The sequence below is a fragment of the Rhyacophila brunnea genome, unplaced genomic scaffold (genome assembly GCF_057557595.1).
Source record: "Rhyacophila brunnea isolate RB1 unplaced genomic scaffold, BYU_Rbru_1.0 scaffold_11, whole genome shotgun sequence".
NCBI classification, from domain to species: Eukaryota; Metazoa; Arthropoda; class Insecta; order Trichoptera; family Rhyacophilidae; genus Rhyacophila; species Rhyacophila brunnea.
This window is the reverse complement of record NW_028232763.1, coordinates 31,552,227-31,574,911: the sequence shown is the minus strand read 5'-3', so window position 1 is coordinate 31,574,911 and position 22,685 is coordinate 31,552,227. Positions and strand designations below refer to the sequence as shown.

The 22,685-nt window shown below is 34.2% G+C and overlaps 1 protein-coding gene across 1 annotated transcript in view; it reads right to left on the bottom strand.

Annotated features, from left to right (window-relative positions):
- Positions 1 to 17,599, bottom strand: part of ninaB (neither inactivation nor afterpotential B) — a 29,504-nt gene extending 11,905 nt beyond the window's left edge. Inside the window, exons 1-3 of the mRNA XM_085957451.1 lie at positions 17,516 to 17,599; positions 3,633 to 3,747; positions 348 to 459 (exon numbers count right to left, since the gene is read on the bottom strand). Of these exons, the coding sequence (XP_085813577.1) occupies positions 348 to 459; positions 3,633 to 3,747; positions 17,516 to 17,518 (230 nt within the window). The 5' untranslated portion in view covers positions 17,519 to 17,599. The remainder of the gene's footprint in view (positions 1 to 347; positions 460 to 3,632; positions 3,748 to 17,515) is intronic.
- Positions 17,600 to 22,685: the final 5,086 nt, after the last annotated feature.

The window sequence follows — 22,685 nt, the reverse complement described above, 5'->3', positions numbered from 1 at the left end:
AATCACTCGAAAAATATACTGCCATCGATAGGTACTAAACGGCAAAATATCTGTCTTAACTGCCAGTGAATGGAGGAATTGACTAAAGTGGTGATTTTACTTATGCGATGATCGCATATTAACAGAAACTGGTGTTTGTTTTCAGAGCCCTCTAATGTAGTGCTATGATTTTAAGGGGTTAAGCAAAAACGCAACTGCGATCATGGCACTGCATTTGAGGGCTTTGATGACGTGGTAAGACAAGAGAGTCACAATTATACAAGACTAGGGTATGATGCCACAAGTTGTGGCCCACAACACTAGATAGCTTGATGTCTCCGTACAAAATATTTAGCAGTAAGTGGTACCTGTGAAGCAGAGCAGAGCTGTCGAAGAGATGTTTGAATTCCATGTCACCAACTTTTATGGAGCCAGGTCCATTGCGGATGAGAGTTCCATTCAACCATAGAGGAATGTTACCTGAAAGATACTGCTGTTATTATGTGGCTATGACATGTGTTTCTCAACGTTTTGCGGACCACTAACGCAGAAATAAAAAACATATTATTAACGTCTGATCGCGGTTGATTTCGTCACGTAAAATCATTAATCTATTTTAAGAACAAAAACACAATGCACAAACACTTACAGATGCACGGGTTTTGAAGATTATATTTAGAATATGCATTTGGACGCCTAAAATTCGTGGACCACCAGTGGTCCACGGATCACCGTTGAGAAACACTGGGCTAGATAATTAACACGAGCTTTGAAAAATACGAGTAATAAACAAAGCTAGTCGCTGTAGGTTGAAATCATTTCTGACGACCAACGTCTCGTGGTAAAATCCCAAAATGAAGATTGAAAACATAGTTAATTCAGGATTTCGAACCGTTATTGTTATTTTTCTTCGTTTCGGTTTTCATTCCGGTTCAAGGAAACAAATATATATATCGGTTCAGTTCCGGTTTTCGTTCCGAAAAAAATTGTGGTTTTTCCGGTTTTAGGTTCAGTTCCGGTTCGAAGCCCTGATTTATATGTATTGAACATTACATGCACATTAGCCTACTTAGTAGAGTGCCCATTTTAGAAGCCGTGGGTCGTAGGCTTGATCCCGCGGCTTTCAAACAGTTTAATTTTGTTTTGTTTTCGACGTGTGTTTGATTCAGTATCCAGTTCAGTTTATTTCAATTCAGAAATAAACACACTCAATGAGTTAGGGGAGTTGGGCTAGGGCTAGAGGCTAAAAAAACAAGGAGGCTCATAATATGCTCCGCCTGATAGCATATGTGGGTAAGTTTGATTGAGGTTATATTTTGATTCTCTCTCTTGTCATTCTTGAACAGGGGTAGAACGGTAATTTAATAACCAATCCTCCTCATATGGGAATTAAAACCCTTTTAATAATAAAAGGTATGCCCTTTCAAAAATACCCACAAGGCTGTCAGTTTTCCCCAATCATTGATTATTATGAGCCTTGATTTTGGCGAAGAAACTTTATATTATCTGAGTTTAGTAAGTAGGTTCTGTAAGTTAGGCACGTATCTAAATATATCGTGATATCCCTTATATTGCGTCGTTGCCCTTGTTATCATTGCAAAGGTCATCGTGTCATTACTCCCACTGGGATTAGCGACAATCGTTATAAATTTCCGTCCTACAACAACAATTCCAGTATGTATACCTACCAGCAATATATTTACAGGTGTTCTACATAGGTAGGTAGTAAGGTAAAAACGTTATATTATTATGTAATACGATTACAATATATTAATTCCGCTAAAGTCACGTTTTAACAAAATACTTGACATTCTAACGATGGATTTACAATATGGCTGTACAAGGGGCCGTATTCTATAAATTGGTAGGGGACCTGGCCCCCGAGGATTAAAAAATAAATTAGAAGGCAGAGAAAGCAGCTGCCCCAATACAAATAAATTTGAGGGTCCAAAGATTAAAATATTATAGCATTGAAGTCAATTATTGCAAAAAATATGGCACTGGAAATATTTACTATACCTATACAAACATGCCTCCCTGTTTCCACGCTTTCCGAAGTTAGAAAAGAATACACGAAAATACATTGCACTGCATTTGAAGGCTCTGGAAACAAAACGATAATTTCTGTTTTCGTAAACTTTTGGGAAGTCAACAAAAATATATAATTTCTTTCTTATAGGTGGGACCAACGACAATGTCATTGGGTGGGACAAATTCTTATGGCATTGCGGTCAAAACAAAATCACTTTGGAACCAGTGCTCGAAATAGAATAGTTTACATACCGGAGCGGTCGGTAGTTTTCCAAAGATATTAAAGTGTGCGGGTTTTTTTGTTATTATACCGTATATACCTATGAACCTACATAAGAAAAACAAATGCAACAGTCTCTAGACGTCTGATAGACAGTACTACTACAGATTCGGGTAGGCAATGTTTTTTATCGCCGCAGGCTAAAAAACGAATTTAAACGAAATATGCTGTCAAAAATGATATAATTATTTTTCCTTCCTTTATCTGTCGCATATAATATAAGTATATAATAATATAATATATATAATAATAATATATATAAACAACGCATGGTTTTTCTATCCCTGCAGGATGTCACCGTTTTGTACTTAAATAATAGAATAATGTATTATTTATGATCGTTTAATTATATAAATTTGAAATATCATACAGTATCCACAGGTATTGAAGATGTCTGAAGGCGAATCCTGGAATCATGTGGAATTGTTCAAAACTCTCATTTTCAAGAATTTATGTTATATAAATTTGTAAAAAATAGCATAATATCTTATTATTGTTTATAAAAATAAATGTGTGTTACTTGTTAAGTTTCTTGTTAAACTTTATTAAACAATGTAAATTAAAGTAATGATTTTCATAATAATTCCCGAACCGGAGCGCCATTTTTAATTTATCAAAGAGACGGAGCGGTAGTCTCGAGGATTTCACGAACAGACGCTCCTGTGCGTTCCGGTCCGGTCCATTTCGAGGGCTGTTTGGAACAATGTTAGTGTCATTTGAAAGAAACGACACCAACACCTAAATCAGTCGCCTGTACTGCCAGAAGAATTTGTCACCATTCTTCGACGTCACCAGTCAACAAAAAGTGTTCTTAAATATTATATTACGAGTATATAAATAAATATAAGAAATAACATTTTAGAATATTTTTTTCAGAAATTATACCTGGAGTTTAGACGATCGAAATAAGACATTTCTATTGACTTGCCAATGTGATTTGAATGGACTTGAATGCCGTTTTTTCTTTTGTTAATTGTTCAATGTGACTGCTGAATTAAAAAAACGTCAAAAACAAAATCAAAACGATTCGATGAGTAGTTGCATTACAACCTGCTATGCGATCAGCGCACAAGAAAAATCATTCCATTTAACCATTTTAATATACACACAACTACCTACAATTCGGGTTAATGCGATCATCGCAGACACCGTCACCTATCGAATGCGATCATCGCAGACACCGTCACCTATCGAATGCGATCAGCGCACAAGTAAAATCGACCAATGCGACGATCGCACCGGACTATTTCAGCATAAATTCATAGTAAAATACACAAAATGTAGAATTGCGTTCGATAATCGCATGCTTCAGATGAATTATTAGCAAGAGATGGCGACTAACCTTTGTTGACTCCTCGTTTTGGTTTGATGATCTCTTCTTCGCAAGATCTAAACCAGACGCCTGCGTCACAATTGGGATACAAATCCCCGTTGTGGTCATCATCTTCATTATTTATCTGAAAAGAAGAAGATAGGTACCCAACTGAGTTTATACTATTAGCTTTTAACATTAGCATTTATTTTATGATTTATTGAGACTGAACCTATTAAGAACAAAATTATATTTTTATTACAATAGTGCGCCTTATATATTATTATATTGACATCTACATCATGGCGCCGTATGTGATTACAGTATTATGTCACGCGCTTTTTGCATGCAGGTGGTATTTGGAACGGTTTTAGTTCCACGAGGTCTATTCTATACACAAGGCGGTTATCGACGGTAATTTATAATATATGTATTGAGGTGTTATAATTGCTACAATAAATTAACGTCTAAACTGTCAAAACTGTCTATCTCGCTCTAAAAAATATCACAGCCATGAGAAGGGCTATTAATCCTTTCTATGCCGCAATTAGTTAATTGATAGTAATTAACGTAAGAATCGGTGTAATTAAGGCGTGCAAAGACGCTCTGGGCACTTAACCGGTTAAAACATAGCGTTTGGAGTGCCCCGAATTCCGATGCACAAAAATGATAAACTACTGACGATAGCCGCCTTGTGTATAGACTAGGTTCGCAGAAAGGGCCGCGGTGAAGTGATGTTTCGATATAGCAGCCGCAGTCTAACGCAGGTATCGTATATTTATTACTTACGTAGACGAAGCCAAATTATTATGAAGGTTATGTTATTATATATTATTATGTGTCACGCATGGCAAAAACTGACGAAAAATGCTGAGATAGGTCAAGGTCCAGGCGAATCTGAAGATTTTAAGAAAATTGGACATGTGCGACTTTGGACAGGTCGGATAAGGGAAAAATAGGCAAACACTCACACAAAGTTGAGAAAAATGTACTAGTAGGTAGTGTGACAACCCCGTATGGTCCCCATTTGGGGATGTCTTTGTGTATCTTGAGAGGCCCGAATCGGTATCAAACCCAACAAATAATAAAGCGCTGATTACGAAAATAAATAATAATAAGAGCCCAGCCGGCAATGCCGTAAATTTTGTTGACAGTTGGAGATGTTGCAACGTCGCCTTCTTTCGCCAACGGCTCTCGTTGGAAAAAATCACAAGATGGCGCGCAGAACGCTGCAATCAGCAAAATCGCAAACGCGTACATTTCGCCCTCCGTAGAATTAAATTATTAAAAATGTAACGATTATAATATTAACGTAAATAAACTCGCCGTTTTCCATCACAATTCCGGTGTCTTAATTATCCACCTTCCATCCCGAATCCAGACGAAAATAACCAGATAACAAAACACAAAGTGACAGTTGAGAAATTTTCACACACAAAATAGAGGGAAGTGATAGTAGGTAGGTACTATGACTTTTGTAATTAGATGTATGTATTTTAAATTAGGCGAAATCTATGATATATTTAATAAACTATAAATTATAATTTCAATTCAAGTGTATTAAGTAATTCAAGATAAGTCAAGATTATCAAATTCAATATTGTTATGGTTTAGTTTCGATACGTTGTCAAAAGTCAATCACCACTTGAGAAAAAAATCAGCACCATTCATTTACTATTATATTATAAGATAAGCTTTTAACTAAATTCACGTTGTATGATGCGTACTTAGTTTTTGACATTTCACTGTAGCACAGTTCGCCGTGAGCTTTCTTATCGGAAAGAGATGACCCTATACGGCCATCTCTATAGCACCGAGATGAAAAAAATACGCGTTCTGTATTTCTAATTTAATTACATAAGTAGGTACCTATTTTTTACTGTCTATCCCTTGTATTTCGATAGTTTTTATTACGTATTTTGTAAATGTTTTACAGAAAGCCAGGCGAAAACCGCGCCAATTTTCATAGGCGATTTTGGGAAAATTCACGAATTCAAGAAAGGAAAACCTAACCTAATCTAACTTAACCTAACAAATAATTCAGTCTATCAGCTATTTTCAAAAATCGTTTGCCGCTGGCTTCCTGTAAACCGACAAGAACCGTGTTTCATTTAGAAATTAATTTTATCTCAGTACTATACGACCCAAAGAGGTTGGTCGGTCTTAAATATACGACCATATATTTCCGATACAACCTTTCACGGTGAAGTGTGATACGGCGAACTGCATACGTACACATTTCCGGACACGGGTTTATCAGCGCAACGAAAAACAAACAACATGATTCTGCACTCCTTGACTCTGACTAAGAAAGGCGTTTTTTGTTTGAAAAACCTCGTTATTTACGCCACTTTTCACTACACCACTGCATAGACATTATTAATATTTTGGACGCTGAAGACACACCTGGCGCGTAATGACCAGGCGGCCGATCGATGTAATTAACGTGCATTTTAAAGGTGGTACTTATTTAAAAAAAAAAAATTATCTAGTCAGCAGTGAATGAGTTAACTGGGAGGTAGTAGGTAATTATTAAAATAGTATTTCAAAGCTATTAATTAATATTTGTTAATACACTCAAAAGTAAAATAGTATATTGATGGGTTATAATTCCCAATTAAATAATCATTTTCAATTGTTCGTCTTTTTGTTGAATCAATTGTATAAGATAATTAACATAACTTAATGCAGCATTTCTCAATTTTATTATTATTAGTGAACAATAGGCAAATTACCTAATTCAGATTATTAAACCAGACCTTCCCAATCGATGTGTCCCGATATGTTCGATGTGGATAGCAATGAATGCTATTACAGACAATAATTTGATTAATAAATGTTGGTTATAATTATAAATATTTATAATTATACTGTAAATAAATCTATCCGTCTCGTCTAAACAGAAATCAATCCGCTGCCATTCATTAAAAATATGATATAAACTAGGTAGTTATGTATTAATTTCAACCATTAAAAAAACAGGTGAGAATATTATACACATAAATGTACATAACCGCAAGATAATGTTGACCGCATAAATCAATATCTACTTTTCTAATAGTATTATGAGTCACGAATAAAGTTTTGTGGAGAAATGTATTGACGCCTTCCAGTTACATGTAAATATATAATTATTATACACGCCATGTATTAATTACATTGTACCTCAATAATAAATGAATTATTCTCCTACAGTCTACAGGTCTACACAGACATCGCCCCGCGCGTGGAGTCTAGGATTTTTTGACGGAGTGGGATTCGAACTGACATGTATCACTTTCACATGATTTTATCTGTCGATAGCGTAGGCCGTAGATGTTAGTCCAGTCGCACATTGAAAATCGTCTCAACTGGAATAATAGTCATGCATAAAAACTGTCGGGTGAAAATAGTTGCATGTGACTCCAGATGTTTTTTTTCAAACTAAAATGTTTTATTCCAGCAGTCTGCGAAGGTCCATAAGATAACGTGTGTTTTGTGAATAACGATTACGTCTCATCGACGTATTCGACACGTTGCAGACGAGACGAGCTTAGATGTGAGAGCCGGTTTAATATTAATTCACATGAGTCATACGTGGATCGATGGCTCAAAGGATAAGAGTGCGCATCCAGACAGTGAGTTGGAATTCCACTCGGTTCAATTTTTTTCCCTAAAATATATGTTTCTAAGGTATTAAAAAATTATGTATTTTAAATAAAAAGAATCTAACATTCTTCTTCTTTTTAATTAAGTTGAAATATCGTTCATGTCTCACAAGATTATTAATTAATTAATAACTTAATGTACAAAATCAAGGTCGAAAGCTTGTTTTGATTTCCTACCAAAAAACACGATTTTTGAAACCAAACAAAGCTCAGGGTGGAGAAAACCCTTTCTGGAAGTGAGTGGTAGATAGAAAATATACTTATTGACTTGAATTAGGTGGTTACGTATTTGTTCTTTTTTTAATTTTAAATGCCAGTAGAGTTGATATATTTTTAATTTTCAAATTGAGATACAAAATCAAGCCGGCCGGGACTTGACAGGATTGGATCCTCAAACAGTCAACTGGGAATATCCTGATCAATCCGGGAAGTATGGTAACCCTAGTTAAAATAAAATATTATTGTTGAAATTGATACGCAGCACGTTCAGAAGTAAAATAAAAGGAAGCCATTTTTAAAATTATTCTACGTAAAACGTAGATACCTACGTCATGTAATTAGATCGCTTTGAATATTTATTTTTTTGCTAGCCGCAACAGACTGTGAGATTGATTAAAATCAGAAAATTGCGAATCGATAGAAGAATACATATAATTATAATAGGAATTCATTTTGTTTAATACCCAGTAAAATTTTCACTTTCTACACTATACTACTCGTACAAATTATAGGTAGTTTGGGTTTTTTCTAAAAAAATAAAGGTGTTTGGTACAACCTAAAATTCTAAGGGCCAAATGCTTAGTAACGGCATATTACGAAAAGCTTAACCCTACGTCACCGAAGTCGGCGATTTAGTGAGAAAAAAGCGAACATCTTTGCTAAGGTTAACTGAATCACGACATGTCTGCATTTGACCATATAAATGATTATTTTTCTTTAAAAATTTACCTAGAGAAAAACGTTATATGGATTCCACAGTTTTTGTGGGTGTAACATCTGCTACGCATTTAAGGTCTACGCAACTACGGAGAATGCATATACAGTCGCGGGCATAGAAAAATGATATGGGTGTGGTCCATTTTGAAAAAAATACCCATACTACATATTTTTTAATAAGGCTTAGTTTACAAAATTTAGCAGTTGCCATTGATTTTCGCATACTACTTATAGCTTCTCGTCTAAACTAGCGTGTGCGTATGCGTATTCGCGGCTTCGACTCACAGCCCAAGACGCGTGCGATTTGTTGCTAGCAACACTAGATGTTTTTTTCAAACTAAAAAGTCGTATTCCACCAATGTGCGGAGCTTTATTTGGCAACGTGTGTTTTGTGAATAACTATGACGTCACATCGACTTATTCGACACGTTGCAGATGAGACGAGTTTAGATGTGCAAGCCGGCTTATGAAGAGATGCTAAAAAAACACTCTCGAATTTGATTCTTGATGGCGAATTTGCGGAAAAAGCGAAAACCAATAAAATATGGTCGCAATATTATGTCGTAAGACAAAAATTTATAAAAATATCATAATTGAACACCGGAAACAAGGCTGTAAGTGCCAGAAATTATGAAAACGGTTTTATTTAAGAAATGCATAGCAATGTCCTACAGAAGGGTACAAGTGCCACTGATGCCCGGAAATAATTCTTACAAATTCTAGAAGATGGCGTTGGTTGTACGAATTGTATGGTTGATGTATTTTTAAATTCCCATTACCTTCTTTTTTGAAAATGGCATTTATAGCTTTTTAAATTTCCGGTTTAAATTTTTAAAGTTTCAATTAATATGGGTAGGAATATTAAATTTAAACAAAAGAATGTAATTAATATTAATAAAACATTCAATGGATTACCTGATAAAATACCGCCCAGAAATATTCTCTTAATATTATCTCATTCAAAGTATTGCGTAGGTCGTTAAGTATAATGGAAACAGTTTTGTAAGTAGGATGGGTAAAGCAAGATAAAATACAAAAATAACCATGGCGGGGAGGGATAGCTTGAAGGGGACAGATTCAGCCGATTGGAAAACTCAATCATTCATGCGATATAAAATTACTAATTATTTATAACAAAAGTTAGGGTTCCAATATCAAATAAATGAAACCGGAAATTCTATGTTTTTTAAAGCTACTATAATAATATAGCATTGCGATATAGTCGTAATAACATCTACATATATGATATATTAATACTACAACAGGCCACGAAACCCGATCATAGTATTGTAGTGAAACAGCTGTGAATTTAGTAATATAATAAAAGAGAAACAATCACAAACATAAAGCATTTGAGAAAATCGCATATATATATTGTGACCTCACCGAGTTCGAACTCGGGGGTCCTGGATGAAAGGTCAGCGCCACGCACTGGGATACGAGGAGCAATATAATTAATAAGAGCGCGATGCAGACCCATACTTGGGCGCTCTAAAATATTCACGTATCTTATAAAGACATCGAAAGATAATTTTATAAAACGTTGCTAAATATGTTCTCCTTCCTTATATTATAATTATTTAATAGCGGTTTTTCATTTAGAAGATTTAGGGGGGGGGGCGCTTCGTCAGATTGTATGAAAATCATTCATAAAACCAATCAAACCATAAAAAAAAGTGAAAAAAACTTAAATCGTATTAGGTAATATTGCTGTATTTGTTGCCAACAATGGCCGAATGGCTTACGCGTCGGTTTATAATGTCGTGGGTCCCAGATTCAAATCGTGGGTCTGATAAATACACATATTGTTTTTCAATTTTTGTTTGGAGTTAGAATATGGACCTAATTGGTTGAGCAAATGGCTAATATCCATTTCTCGTAAAAACAAAATAAATGATCCTATTACGATCGGACGTCATAAAAAAAATGTTACACCCAACGGCGGTTTATTGCATGGGTAAAATTTTCGCAGAGGAACCTCCAAGCCAGTCAGCGAATTTTCACTCAGAATTCCGCATGTTACTTTTAGCAACCGCCTTTTGAAGTCTTCATAATAACTCACAAGCAAGCTCTTATCTTATTATTTTGCAATGAATCACTTTCTAAAGAAATGCAAATATGGATTTTTAGCGTACCAATTATACATATAGAAATATAAAACAATCAATAATTTTTATCTGAGTAAAGGTTTATGACCGTGATTGTACCAACCGGGGAATACACAATTAATCGGAACTGGCTTTCCCTATCGCAGTGGTTTCCAAACTTTATGGTACTACGCCTCCTTTTAAAAAAAATCTAATCTTGGCGCCTCCCCTCCCCTTTATTTCATTAAATAATAGAAACCTTTTTAAATAGTCAATAATGTACTACTTTTAAAAAAAAATATAAATAAACGAGTTTTGACTACATTATATTAATTTTTAAATTAATTTGTTATCCAAATTCATCATCGTTCATTGAAAAATGGATTCTATCATGGGTCTCACATCCTGAAGCGGGCCCCCAGGCCAGGATCTTTGGCGGTCCCACCTACCTATCGCTGAGGTTAAGGGCAGTATGGTGCTCTAATGTAGTGATTCCTAAATTATACACGGGAGTTATCATTTAAGTATATCTATCAATCATTATATAGTTATCACATCAAATTGCAACGCACAACCACATAATTTAAATATTTAATAGTCTTGAAATAAAGCAGCGCCGCAGCCGAGGTTTTTACTATTAATAAAATAATGTGAAAAGTGCTTTAGCAAACTAACCAAGAACTCAGGAAATATATTTTTGTTTGCCTCAATATATCTGGCGCAGAATTCATTTAAAAGTGTTTCCACATGGCGAACTTATTTTCTTTGTAACATTATGAATTGACCCTTTTATTTAATTTTTTCACAAGGTAGCCAGCGCGCTTCACAATAGGTAGTATAGAAGTGAGGTATTATAAAATTAGTCTCCATATTTTCAGACAGGTTCGTAAACAACCTTTTATAGGACTGTTTTTTTTATGTAGTTTATAACTAGCGGCCGTTTTATAAACTATGCATTTGCAAACTGCAAGCCTGTGGCTACATTAATTATTTCGTTAAACTGTTCGCGCCTCCCAGTTTAGAAATCGCTGCCCTATCGGGTGTGGTATAACAGGGTACTGATCTCAAAAGTTGAAAATTTTGTACCATACCCAATAGAATAGACCCTATGAATAGGTTAAGCCAAATATTGTGTTCCCTGGTACGTACATAAGCATTTTTCTGGCTCTGTCTCTCCACACTATATAATAATAATAATGTAGGAAAATATCAGTGGCAAAGGGTAGATGTAGGCTTTTAAGATCCGTCATAAATTATGCACACTCAATTTTGTCAGACAAACGTATATGTTGTTATTGCACTAATACCACAATGAGTTGATAGTGTTTGTTAGTTTTTAAAAATCAATTATGCCCTGCCTAATCCAAGTCATAGTATATTATAATAGTCAAAAAAATATTCGTTTATCTATAAAATATCTAAAATTATGTCATTAAAACATACTTACATCATTTTAGATATTTTATAGATAGATGAATATTTTTTAACGATTATGTTTTGGTACCTAGGCAGTTCTAAATGAATTAAAAAAACTAATTCAACGAAAACACATTAGTATGACTGAAAAAGTGTGCACTATTAAAAAAATGGGCAAGATTTACACATTTATAGATACTTTTAAAGATACTGATTATAAGCTATGACTTTGACCATTCAAATGTGATAAACATTCTACGAATAATGTTTGCTTTATAATAATTGTTGACCTAAGAATAAGGTAGTATTTTTTTGAAATGCGCCATTTCTATTGGCATATCGTCGCTATAGGATTTGTTTCCCGAATATCCATTTTTGTCGAAATCGACATTTTAATGCAGTTCAATTTCTTTTATCGAACTCTACCGAAATCATTTATAAAAACAATATATTTTTTATCTAAGAACAGAGATATTTTTTTAAAAAACCCGAATACGCCATGTTAAGTTACAATTACTCCGTGGTTTTCTCCCGAATGTCCAACTATTCGTACCTGAATATCCAAGTTAATTTCGGTCGAAATATATCTCTGGCTGAGTGTTTATTTCCCGAATATGACTTTAGCCAATCAAACCGCGCTCACGCCGTGCATCTCGCTCCCACATTCACGCTGTCTAGCTCTAAAACAATCACGCCCACTTTCATATTTTTCCGCCGTCTGGAGACTTCTTTCAAATTTCGTCTTATTGATATTGTTTTTAACGTTACTATTGTTTTAATAGTGAATTCATCAAATTTGAAGAGATCATTCATAGCTGATACACCACCAGTTCGCCCTGAACTTACAATAGAGTTGTGGAAGTGAGTATTTCAACCTAAATAACTGCATTTTGTTTTGATAAATGACACAAAATCCCAACGGTTATATGAATTCTACAGTATGACCCGGCAACTACTATGACGTAAAAAATAATTATTATTTCAAATTATTATTAATCAAACATTGTTTGTCTTTATTTTACTTTTAATCTAGGTATTTCTATGAAAATAAAGGCGATGCTATTATTTATTTTTGAATGCGCTGATAATTAATATTTTAATTTAATATGTATGTTAGTAACTATTTATTTGGTGGATATTGGTACCTACCTAATATTAGCAGCCAATGGTAATTAATTTATACATGCTATTATTTTGTGTTGTTGTTCCTTACAATAGTAAATATATAATATTTATTTGGTGGTTTGTAATAAGTTTAATTGTCAATTATAGAAATATATCTCTATATATATAAAAATCTCGTGTCACAATGTTTGTGGTCGAACTCCTCCGAAACTTATCGATCATTTTTTATGATATTTTTAATGTATATTTGATAGGTATGAGAATAGGTCAACAAGTATATTTCATACCGCTAGGTGATTAGGGTATCTCTATCCAGAAAAAAATTTCTTTTATTTTTTTGACAATTTTTTTTTGTATTTTTTTTATTATTTGGCATTAAAAAATACCTATAATCCCAAATTTTAACCTTCCTACCCCCACTCTCCCATTTTTTAATTGCGATTTTATTATTTTTGTATGAACAAATTTAATCGTCGTTCGTATTTCAAGCAAAACGAAATTATTTATGTTGTTGAATGACAGATGGCGCTACGTCTGAGAAGAATTCAAGAGAAGCGTCGCGTCATTTTGACATTTCATTCGGCATATTACAACGCAGTGCGTGAAAAATTTTGTACGATTTATTTTAATTTATCTATTTTTGTGTGCGTGTATTACAGTGCACAATGCCAGCAAGACGCAAGGGGGGAAATTTGGGCCATCGAACGAATAAAGCAACAAACATGCGAAATAGTAGAACAGAAAGAACAAACGAACAAATCTAACAAGATAACAAAAACGTGCGTGTAAGCATGTCGCAATTGCGTGCATCTCAATCACAAGAGGCACGAGCTGAACGAAATCAACAACGACAATTGGAACGGAGCCAAGCGCGCCGGTTCGTAGTTAACACACGCAGAGCAAATGACCGACAACGCCAACAAGTACAACGAGCTTTTACATCCGCTTCGTTCCTTCGTCTCGCATTCGATTACGAGCCAGATATTGAATATTTCGCTCATCCGAAAGTGCTGATTGGTGCTATGGCCAAAGAATGTCTCCATTGTCATGGGCTCAAATTCAAACATGAGTTAGCCGGGATGTGTTGCGCATCAGGAAAAGTGCAACTACCAGAAATTGATATACCACCAGAACCATTGAACGGCTTGCTCATCGACACGGTTCCAGATGTAAACCTGTTCCTGAAGTCCATTCGCACATTCAATTCATACTTACAAATGACTTCGTTCAAAGCAACAGAAATAGTTCACAATACTGCGGCAAATGGTCAACAATTCCATTCTACGTTCAAAATCAAAGGCCAAGTATACCACAAAGTAGGCTCATTGCTGCCAATGCCAAACGAACCACATTAATTTTTACAAATCTACTTCATGGGCGGTGAGGACATCAATCGTGCGGATGCACGTTGCGGCTACAATAAACTCAATTTGCGTAATGCCAGGCGCATCGTCGGCAAACTGAACGCCCTATTGAATGAGCACAATGAATTATTGACATTTTTCAAAGCACACATGCACGAATTGCAAAGTGACAATCACGCTATTGTCATCAATCCTGATAAAACACCAGCTGGAGAGCACGTGCGTCGATTCAATTCGCCTGTTGTTGACGATATTGCTGGAATCATGGTTGGCGACCGCACATCGACGCGAGAAATCGTGATTCGAAGAAGAAACAATAATCCGGAGTTCATCGCTGACACACACCGTTCATACGACGCTCTCCAATATCCGCTAATTTTCTGAAAGGGACAAGACGGATATTGTATAAACATTAAACAACGAGATCCTATCACAGGTTTTTCATTCATTATGAATATCATTACTCATTTTGAATTGAGAAATGAATGGTTGGTGTTTTTTTGTTTTTATCGGCGGTCATTGTCTACAGCGCTCCATTCCTCTTTCTGTCATAGATCCCATCCCCACACACTTACGATACATTCGTTATTTTTTATTTAACAACCAAAATATTCACTAGAAATAATTAATATGGCAGAACAACGTTTGCCGGGTCAGCTAGTATATATATATAATAATATACAGATATATATAAATAGATTTTTTTTTTTGGAAAAAGTATTAATATAAAATTGTTAGCAAGTACGAGTAAGTACCATCATAAAATATTGGAGAAATGACCGTGACGTCGGTTAGTAATTGAAGTAGTAGATACCTTACAATATATTTTCTCAGAAGTGATTTAAAAAAAATATGTTAGTATGTTCAATTATTAGAATGGTACATTCTTAAATCTTGTGAAATATTCGTTCAATAAAAAAATAGTTAATTACTTAAAAACTATTGTATTACTTAATCCGAAAAAAAGCGATTGCCGCGTGTTATTATTACATACGAACTTGGATAATTACGATCATTAAGTATTTAAATAGTAGAGGTAATTATTAACAATTATCGTGTAAATAAATATAACATTTGAGGCGCGTACTTTTTGACCACTCAGTAATCTGTGGGCCGTGCAGCAATACGCTACGGTCTTAAATCCCGAACGTCCATGTTTTGTCCCGAATATCCATTATTCTAAGAGAGCGCTAAAAATTTCCCGAATATCCACAGTGAGTACTTGTAAATAAAACGCATTTTCTGTGCATTTAATGATTTATACCAGTATATTATTCTTGAAATCTATTCTTAGATAATGTTGCAATCATACAATATAGAAAGAATGATTGTTACATCTACTGATATTAAAATATACGACAGTGAAATTTGTTTTTCGTCTCCTGTAAAATTGACATTTGGTCTATTCGGGAAACAAATCCTATAGCGACGATATCCCAGTGGCTAAGCCACAACATACGGCCGTAGCCATAAATTGACAAACGAAAAATTAAGTAGGTAGTAAGATCATGGTAACGCCCGTGTTTGAACATGTTCCGTTTATAAAAAAATCGGTTAATATTATATATTTATAATATAAAATATAAAAAATCTTAACACCACTTCACATGGACGTACTGAAATATGACTATATTCTAAAACATTAGAGCGAGAGGTTTAAAAGAATACTATTTTATGTAATAAAAATACTTTATACATTCATCAAATATTTAAAATAAATATAAAGGATAATAAGGCTTCAAAATGATGTAAATAGATTATCTACAACGTTTAAGGATGTCCAGGATCATGTTTTGAAAATAGCAGAAAAGCTCCATTTTGACGTACGCTGAGCATGTGGGCCGTTAACTGAATTTAAAAAAACTAACAAATTTAATACCATCTACACATTGTAGTCATAGTTCGATGAAATCAAATACGTTTGACTGACAAAGTTTAGTGTGCACTATTTATGGCGGATCTTAAGAGCCTACCTCCACCCTTCGCCACTGCCATATATGTTTATATAAACACATAATATAACCAATAACGAACCCTCATAAAAAACACAACTACTGGGTATTTCCTTCCTCACAACAAATTGATTTTTTTTATTCAACAACGAATATACACACAATTTAAAAATGAAAGAAATATTTATTGAATATACATAATATTGAAAAATCGGTACTGTTTGGTTATCAGGAATACAGCGGAAAACACAATTTGAAAATACCCGATATACTGGATTATTTGTTAGTTTGGGTTAGTTTAGGTTAGGTTAGGTTAGGTTAGGTTAGGTTAGGTTAGGTTTAGGCATGTATAGGTAGACGTCACGCAATTCAATTATGCGATATCACGCATCGGGAATTTATAGCAATATGACCTTTATTGTAATGGCATTAGAGCAGTGTTTCTGATGTCAATGTTCATTTGAGCGAACCCGTTCGAACCGAACCATTCGGCAGACCCAACAAAAAGCATCAGGAATTTATAGCAATATCACCTTTATTGTAATGGCGTTAGAAGAGACTATGCCATTCGGCAGACCCGACAATAAAGTGAGTGTCATTTTCTTTTCCAGATGATTCGTCCATATTAATGTCATTGGGGTGAGGGCTATTATCCTTCAAGCTAGCGATTCGTTCATGGCTCATACGAATCATGTAAGTCCGAATCTCATTGCGCGCAACTAAAGTATGTTATTTTTCAAAATTATGTAGATAATAATATGTACAACTAATTGAATCAATTTTTATAACAGAGTATAAATGGTTACTACAATGTATTTTTAATCTGTGGTAATAAACGATAATTGTGACATAGATAAATTTGTTTTATGCCCCGCGAAAAACAATATTTTTGACATGTAAACAAACCTAAAACAAACCCACGATGGCCGCGCGGCTTAAGCGTCAGCCTATAGCGTCGTGGGTACCAGGTTCGAATCCTGGGTCTGGCAAGTACACAAATTGTTTTTCAATTTGTGTATGAGTCAGAGTATGGATATAGGTTGAGCAAGTGACGACCATTTCTCGTAAAAACAAAATCTGTTAATACAAAACTTCCACTATGTGGAGGCCCATAATATTAAATGATCTTATTAGAAAAAAACAAACCTAAAAATATATCAATAAAACACAAAAATGTTCCTCGAATTTCACTTCAATAAATTGTTTGAATATATTCATAAAAAGCGTATAGCAGAAAATTGTCTATAAAAATTATAAAATAAAAATACAACATTCATTTATTTGCTATTATCGCAGATGATCGTATTAACTGCGTAGTTAGACGCCCAGTATTTTTTCATGCTTTTGGGGAAAAAAATATAAACAATAATAACAATCAATATTTACCATTTTGAAAATATCGTGTCTGGTGTAACTTTGAATTTATTCTCAACGTTTGTTTACTAAAGCGTATGTGTTACAATATTTCTATCGCGAATCTGGAAGTACTGACTGCTCGGTTGTCTGCCGGTGGTTTATATTTACGTCAACCACCCTCCCCTTTCCACTAATTGAAGCGCCCGACAACCTCTCACTGCTCGCTAACTTTTCATACGTAACTACACAGAGTATAGACGAAAACAGGGCTGCGACCTGCACTTTTTCCAAGAAAGTCGCTAAATACAGTGAGGTATGATTTTTTTTGTTATCTTCTGGATACGCCCTAATGAGTGAAAATCGTACGTTTTCAATTTGGACTAACTTAGCAATATAAACCTCATTGGCCGTAACGTTACTAGGCAAAGGCAAACTCAGAATACTATTCCCTTTCATTACCAAGTTTTTATTAGCTCGTATTCTTGTTTGTCCGGTACAGATTTTTTCTTGTGTGTCCAGTATAATTTTTTCTTGTTTGTCCAAGATTTGTATTGGACGATTGAAGATTTTTAACTAACTTCCCGACTAGCTAGACATTTGAAACTTTTAGAATATATCAGAACATGACGACAATGCATTCTTTTAATACTTTTGGCCATTTTTAAGCAGAATTGAATTCATTTTCAGTTAATTCTGTTTTGTAAAGGAAAGTTATTATTGTTGGTTGCTAAGGGGGTCCTGGCAACTAAATTATTAATATATACGTGCGTTACTATGGAAATCAATATGAAATGTCAAAATGACATTTCAGTATTCTCTATTTATTCAGTATTTCTACCAAGTACAATAAAAAGTTTTTATTAATACTTACATATAATTGTCAAGTTTATTTGATTCAACAGAAATTGTATATAAAAAAGTTCTTTATATCTTGTAATTATTTTTAGTTTAAAATTGTCAATTCGTTAGGTACATACTTCAATAATATATTCTTATTTATTTTCGGCTATTTGAAATAGACAATTACACAAAAATATTTAAAGTGACATACATACCATCTATTGAAAATTAGAGCATTTCCAAATTTTTTCCACCGAATCCGTTCGAGATCAAAGTTGAGACATTTTTAACTTTTTTCTATTTCATATTCCCTTTGTTATTTTTTTCTTATTTTTTCCACTAGACAATTTCTCTCAAATCTTAAAAAAAGTAAATTACGATTTCTCGAGAAATGATAAATCACAAAATTTCTAAAAATATATGTGCAACAGTAGGATAAGACGTAAAATACTAGTTTCGAGATCATTGAACTTTAATGTGTGTGTCTTACAAATAAAATAGTAAACTACTTTATTTTGTTTTTTCTGCAGTTTATAATTACGATAATGGTAAGATTTTTTTGTATTACATTGTTAACAGTGGGTTATCTCAGTTATTACAATGTTGCTTTGTAGTTACAGGACAATTTTAATAAATGCAACAGTGGGATTTTTTCTTTTAAATGGGGTATTATATTATTTTTTTTAATCTCAGTGATTCATTATGTAGGTATCAGTGGCGAAGGGTGACTTTTGGAAACAGGTAGGCTGTGGAGAAAGCACACTTGTTAGATGTATTCACGGGAAATAAGATGATAATCTGACATAACTACTGATGAATAGGTAGGTACACAAAAACCGAAGAAATTTCAAAAGCTCACTGATGGTATAAAATTAAGTAATTCATTTGAATTATGTATTTTCATAAATAAAAACGCAAGATACGCTCAAATTATATTGAAAATATCCGTTGTTGTGAATCTGTTCCATAACAATTTATAATTTAACCCGTAAACTAGACATTTTAAAATACTTCCATATTTAAAACACAGACTTAGATACAATATCAGATTTCAACTTACATAATTGGCTGAATACATTGTCTTAGTCTATGAATAAACTAACTGACAAATAAAAATCACGAGATAAATTATTTATTATTTTTAACAACAATCAATATTTATATGTGATAGAATCCCTATAAATTATTTTTTTAAATTATTTTGAATAAAAATGTGCACTTACGTAAAATGTAATATATGGGCCGCCGCAGACGTCTTGAAATTATGAGAAACAAACTTTATATAAAAAAAGTTTTCGATTCACGCGAACGTAATCCATACAATATGTGAAGCGAAAGGAGATGTCGCTTATTTTTTTAAACCTTCGAGACATGCCATAAATGGTGCTTATTGAAATAGTGGAAAAGATCGTAAAATTATTATGGCAATTATACGGTAGATGTCGTTGGGCATATTGAATATATGATTATGTGATTATATTATTTAATATGTCAATATAAAATTAAAAAATATTTTTCTTAAGAAGGTAGGCTTTAAATAATCGCCTAGTATGGAGTCTTCGCCACTGGTAGGTATAGCTGTGGGCAATCGATTGATTGAATAGATTAAAAATCGACCTTTTTCACCTTATCTCACTGTTGCTTTCAAGTAGCGACGTATACATCATCATATTCTGCACTGGCAGTGCATATCAGTCGAACAATTTACGCATCATTCATAGTGGGTGAACTCATAGCCCTCACAAGGGGCTGACAGGGCTCTAGCCCAGGCTTAGAGATGCCCGGCGTGACGGGTCGACCAGTTAAATTAAATAAACATACTACAAATTTGTTCTAATAATAAAAAAGACGCCTGCGGCGCTATTTTACTTGAAGCATATTATAATTAAATATATGGTTGTATGCTACAATGCGATACTATGATTAATATAATTCAATGATAATTGTATTTCCTGACTAATAAATGACTATTTATCAAAAATGGCGACGGGTCACGTGTTACTTGGCTTCTAGGCTACTACAAAAAGAGGACGAGATCAGTGCTTCATAATATGATACCGAGTACCGACAATTCAATATATCAAGTGGATTTATTTAAATATACAAAAAATGCTGAAAATACACGGAACGACTTTAATTTTACCTTTTGAAACCCTGGGGATCCGCGGAATACCATTTAAGGAACACTACTGTATAACACTGCCCTTAACCTAACCGATAGGTAGGGAGGTCCGCTAAACATCCTGGCCCAGCACTCGAAATGGAAAAGTTTACGAACCGGAGCGCTCGACAGTATTCTGAAGATATTTACATCGTTATCACATTTTATGTGTATTTTATAAATTTTCTATTATAATATGGCCTATCTAGCTCAGACGGTCAAAATATTTTTTTCCGCGAGACGGAGCGATAATTTTACCAATGTCACGAACCGGAACGGCGCTCCGGTGCGCTCCGGTCCATTTCGAGCCCTGTCCTGGCCTGGGACCCCGCTTCAGGATGTGGGGGCCATGGGTGACCTACCTGTCACATGATAGTTCGATACTGCGAGTTTTCGTTACACATACTTTCCATCAATATACCTACATTTAATTCAAATATTTTACAAAATACCTTGATCTTATTAATTTCAGATTTTATCGGACCTTTATGGACTGCCGTTGGTTTCGGGTGACGATGTTGATAAACTCTACACCCTATTATCTCGTTGTGTCCCTGGCGGATTCATATTGCCTGTGTCTATTTGTGGCTTAGCAGTGGTTCCGAAATGTGTCGAGTAATTTTCTGGAAATATTCTATGTTAAGATGACCAGAAGATTTGGGGAGTCGTCATTGCCATATTATGCGGTTTAATGTTTTTACGCGCCTTGTGGTCAGGTGTCACTTATTCGACTCGATATTGACAGGACCGCCCTAGGAACTCGGCCGCCCTTGTGACCAATCCAAAACCCCCGACCCTCGATCACAATTTAAAAAATAACTGACATGCAAATTTTCAAACAAAAAACTTAAGTATGTTTGTACCATTGAGGTGTGACTTGGCGAAGTGTGCTAAAATAAAATGAACATAAAATTTTATTCTGCCTCTAAGTTTAGTCTGCTAGAATCATTCCATGATAATTTTATTATTTCGTTTTAAACAGGTAAATACATGTCAATAGTGACGGAAAAATGACATTGTAAATAGAGCGTTAAAGCGGACCATTTTTTGGGTTGCTCCGTTCCAGTTTCGCTCCGGGACCTAATGCTTGTTCCAGTTCCGCTCCAAGGTCAGGTATATCTACAAATGATAAAAAATAAAATAATAAGTAGTTTTAAAATAATCGTCATTTTCATTATTAATTCTATTAAACAAAATTCCTGAAAGCAAATCGTCTCTCATTATTTGCCTCTTCTGTCAAAAAGTGAGGTTATTTATCACTCGGTATTGTTGCCGTATTTCAAATAATTCCAGTGTTGCAAAGTGTCAAAATATACTATTTTCATTGGATTTTAGGACGAAAATTTAATAATAAAAAAACATCCAGAGCAGTGGGCATTATAAATTTTAGGTGCTCCGGCTCCGCTCCTGCTCCGGGTAAAATCTCATTGCTCCACTGCTCCTGATCCGAGCTCCGCTCGAACGCTCTGATTGTAACTATGTTCAATTTCCAAATTACCTTAATCTGTAGTATACGTAAATTTTATTGTTACTTAATTTAATTTAAAATAATATAAAATAATTAGATAAATTCTATAGAACGTTTTTAAAGTGTTGTTATAAATACATATTGTAGGTATATACTTAAACATAACTCTACATACATTGCAATAATTATGATGATTACTGAATTTATCAGATGTCCATAACCAGTTATGGAAAAGTAACATCTTTTCTGCGTATCCTGTAGATATATCAATGGTTTGTACATATCCCTGCACTTAAAATGGTATGTAGGTATAACATTATTTAGTGTAGTTTCAACCTAAAATGCATGTTAGTGAGAGTGACGTCGCAAATTAGTTTAGTAAATATAATTACCAGAAATTTTATGTTTTAAATAATACTTACTACTAAATGATTTCAATAAAACAGATTTGTGCATTTTTTCTGTCATTGTATTAAGTAGGTATGTCAGTTATAATTAATTTTTGTTATGCTGCGAAGATATCTTTGTAAAAGGCGGCGGTCACTGACCGTACTTTTTAAAATCAAATGGAGGTTTGGCCACCCTCTGAATTCGGCCGCCCTCGTGCAATGCATATTTCGCCCGTATGGAATATGCGGACCTATATATTGTATATATTGACATTGGTAATAATAATTAGTGTAGAGTCAACGTCAATGTCGAAATTGAGTAGGATATACTTATCTAAATAG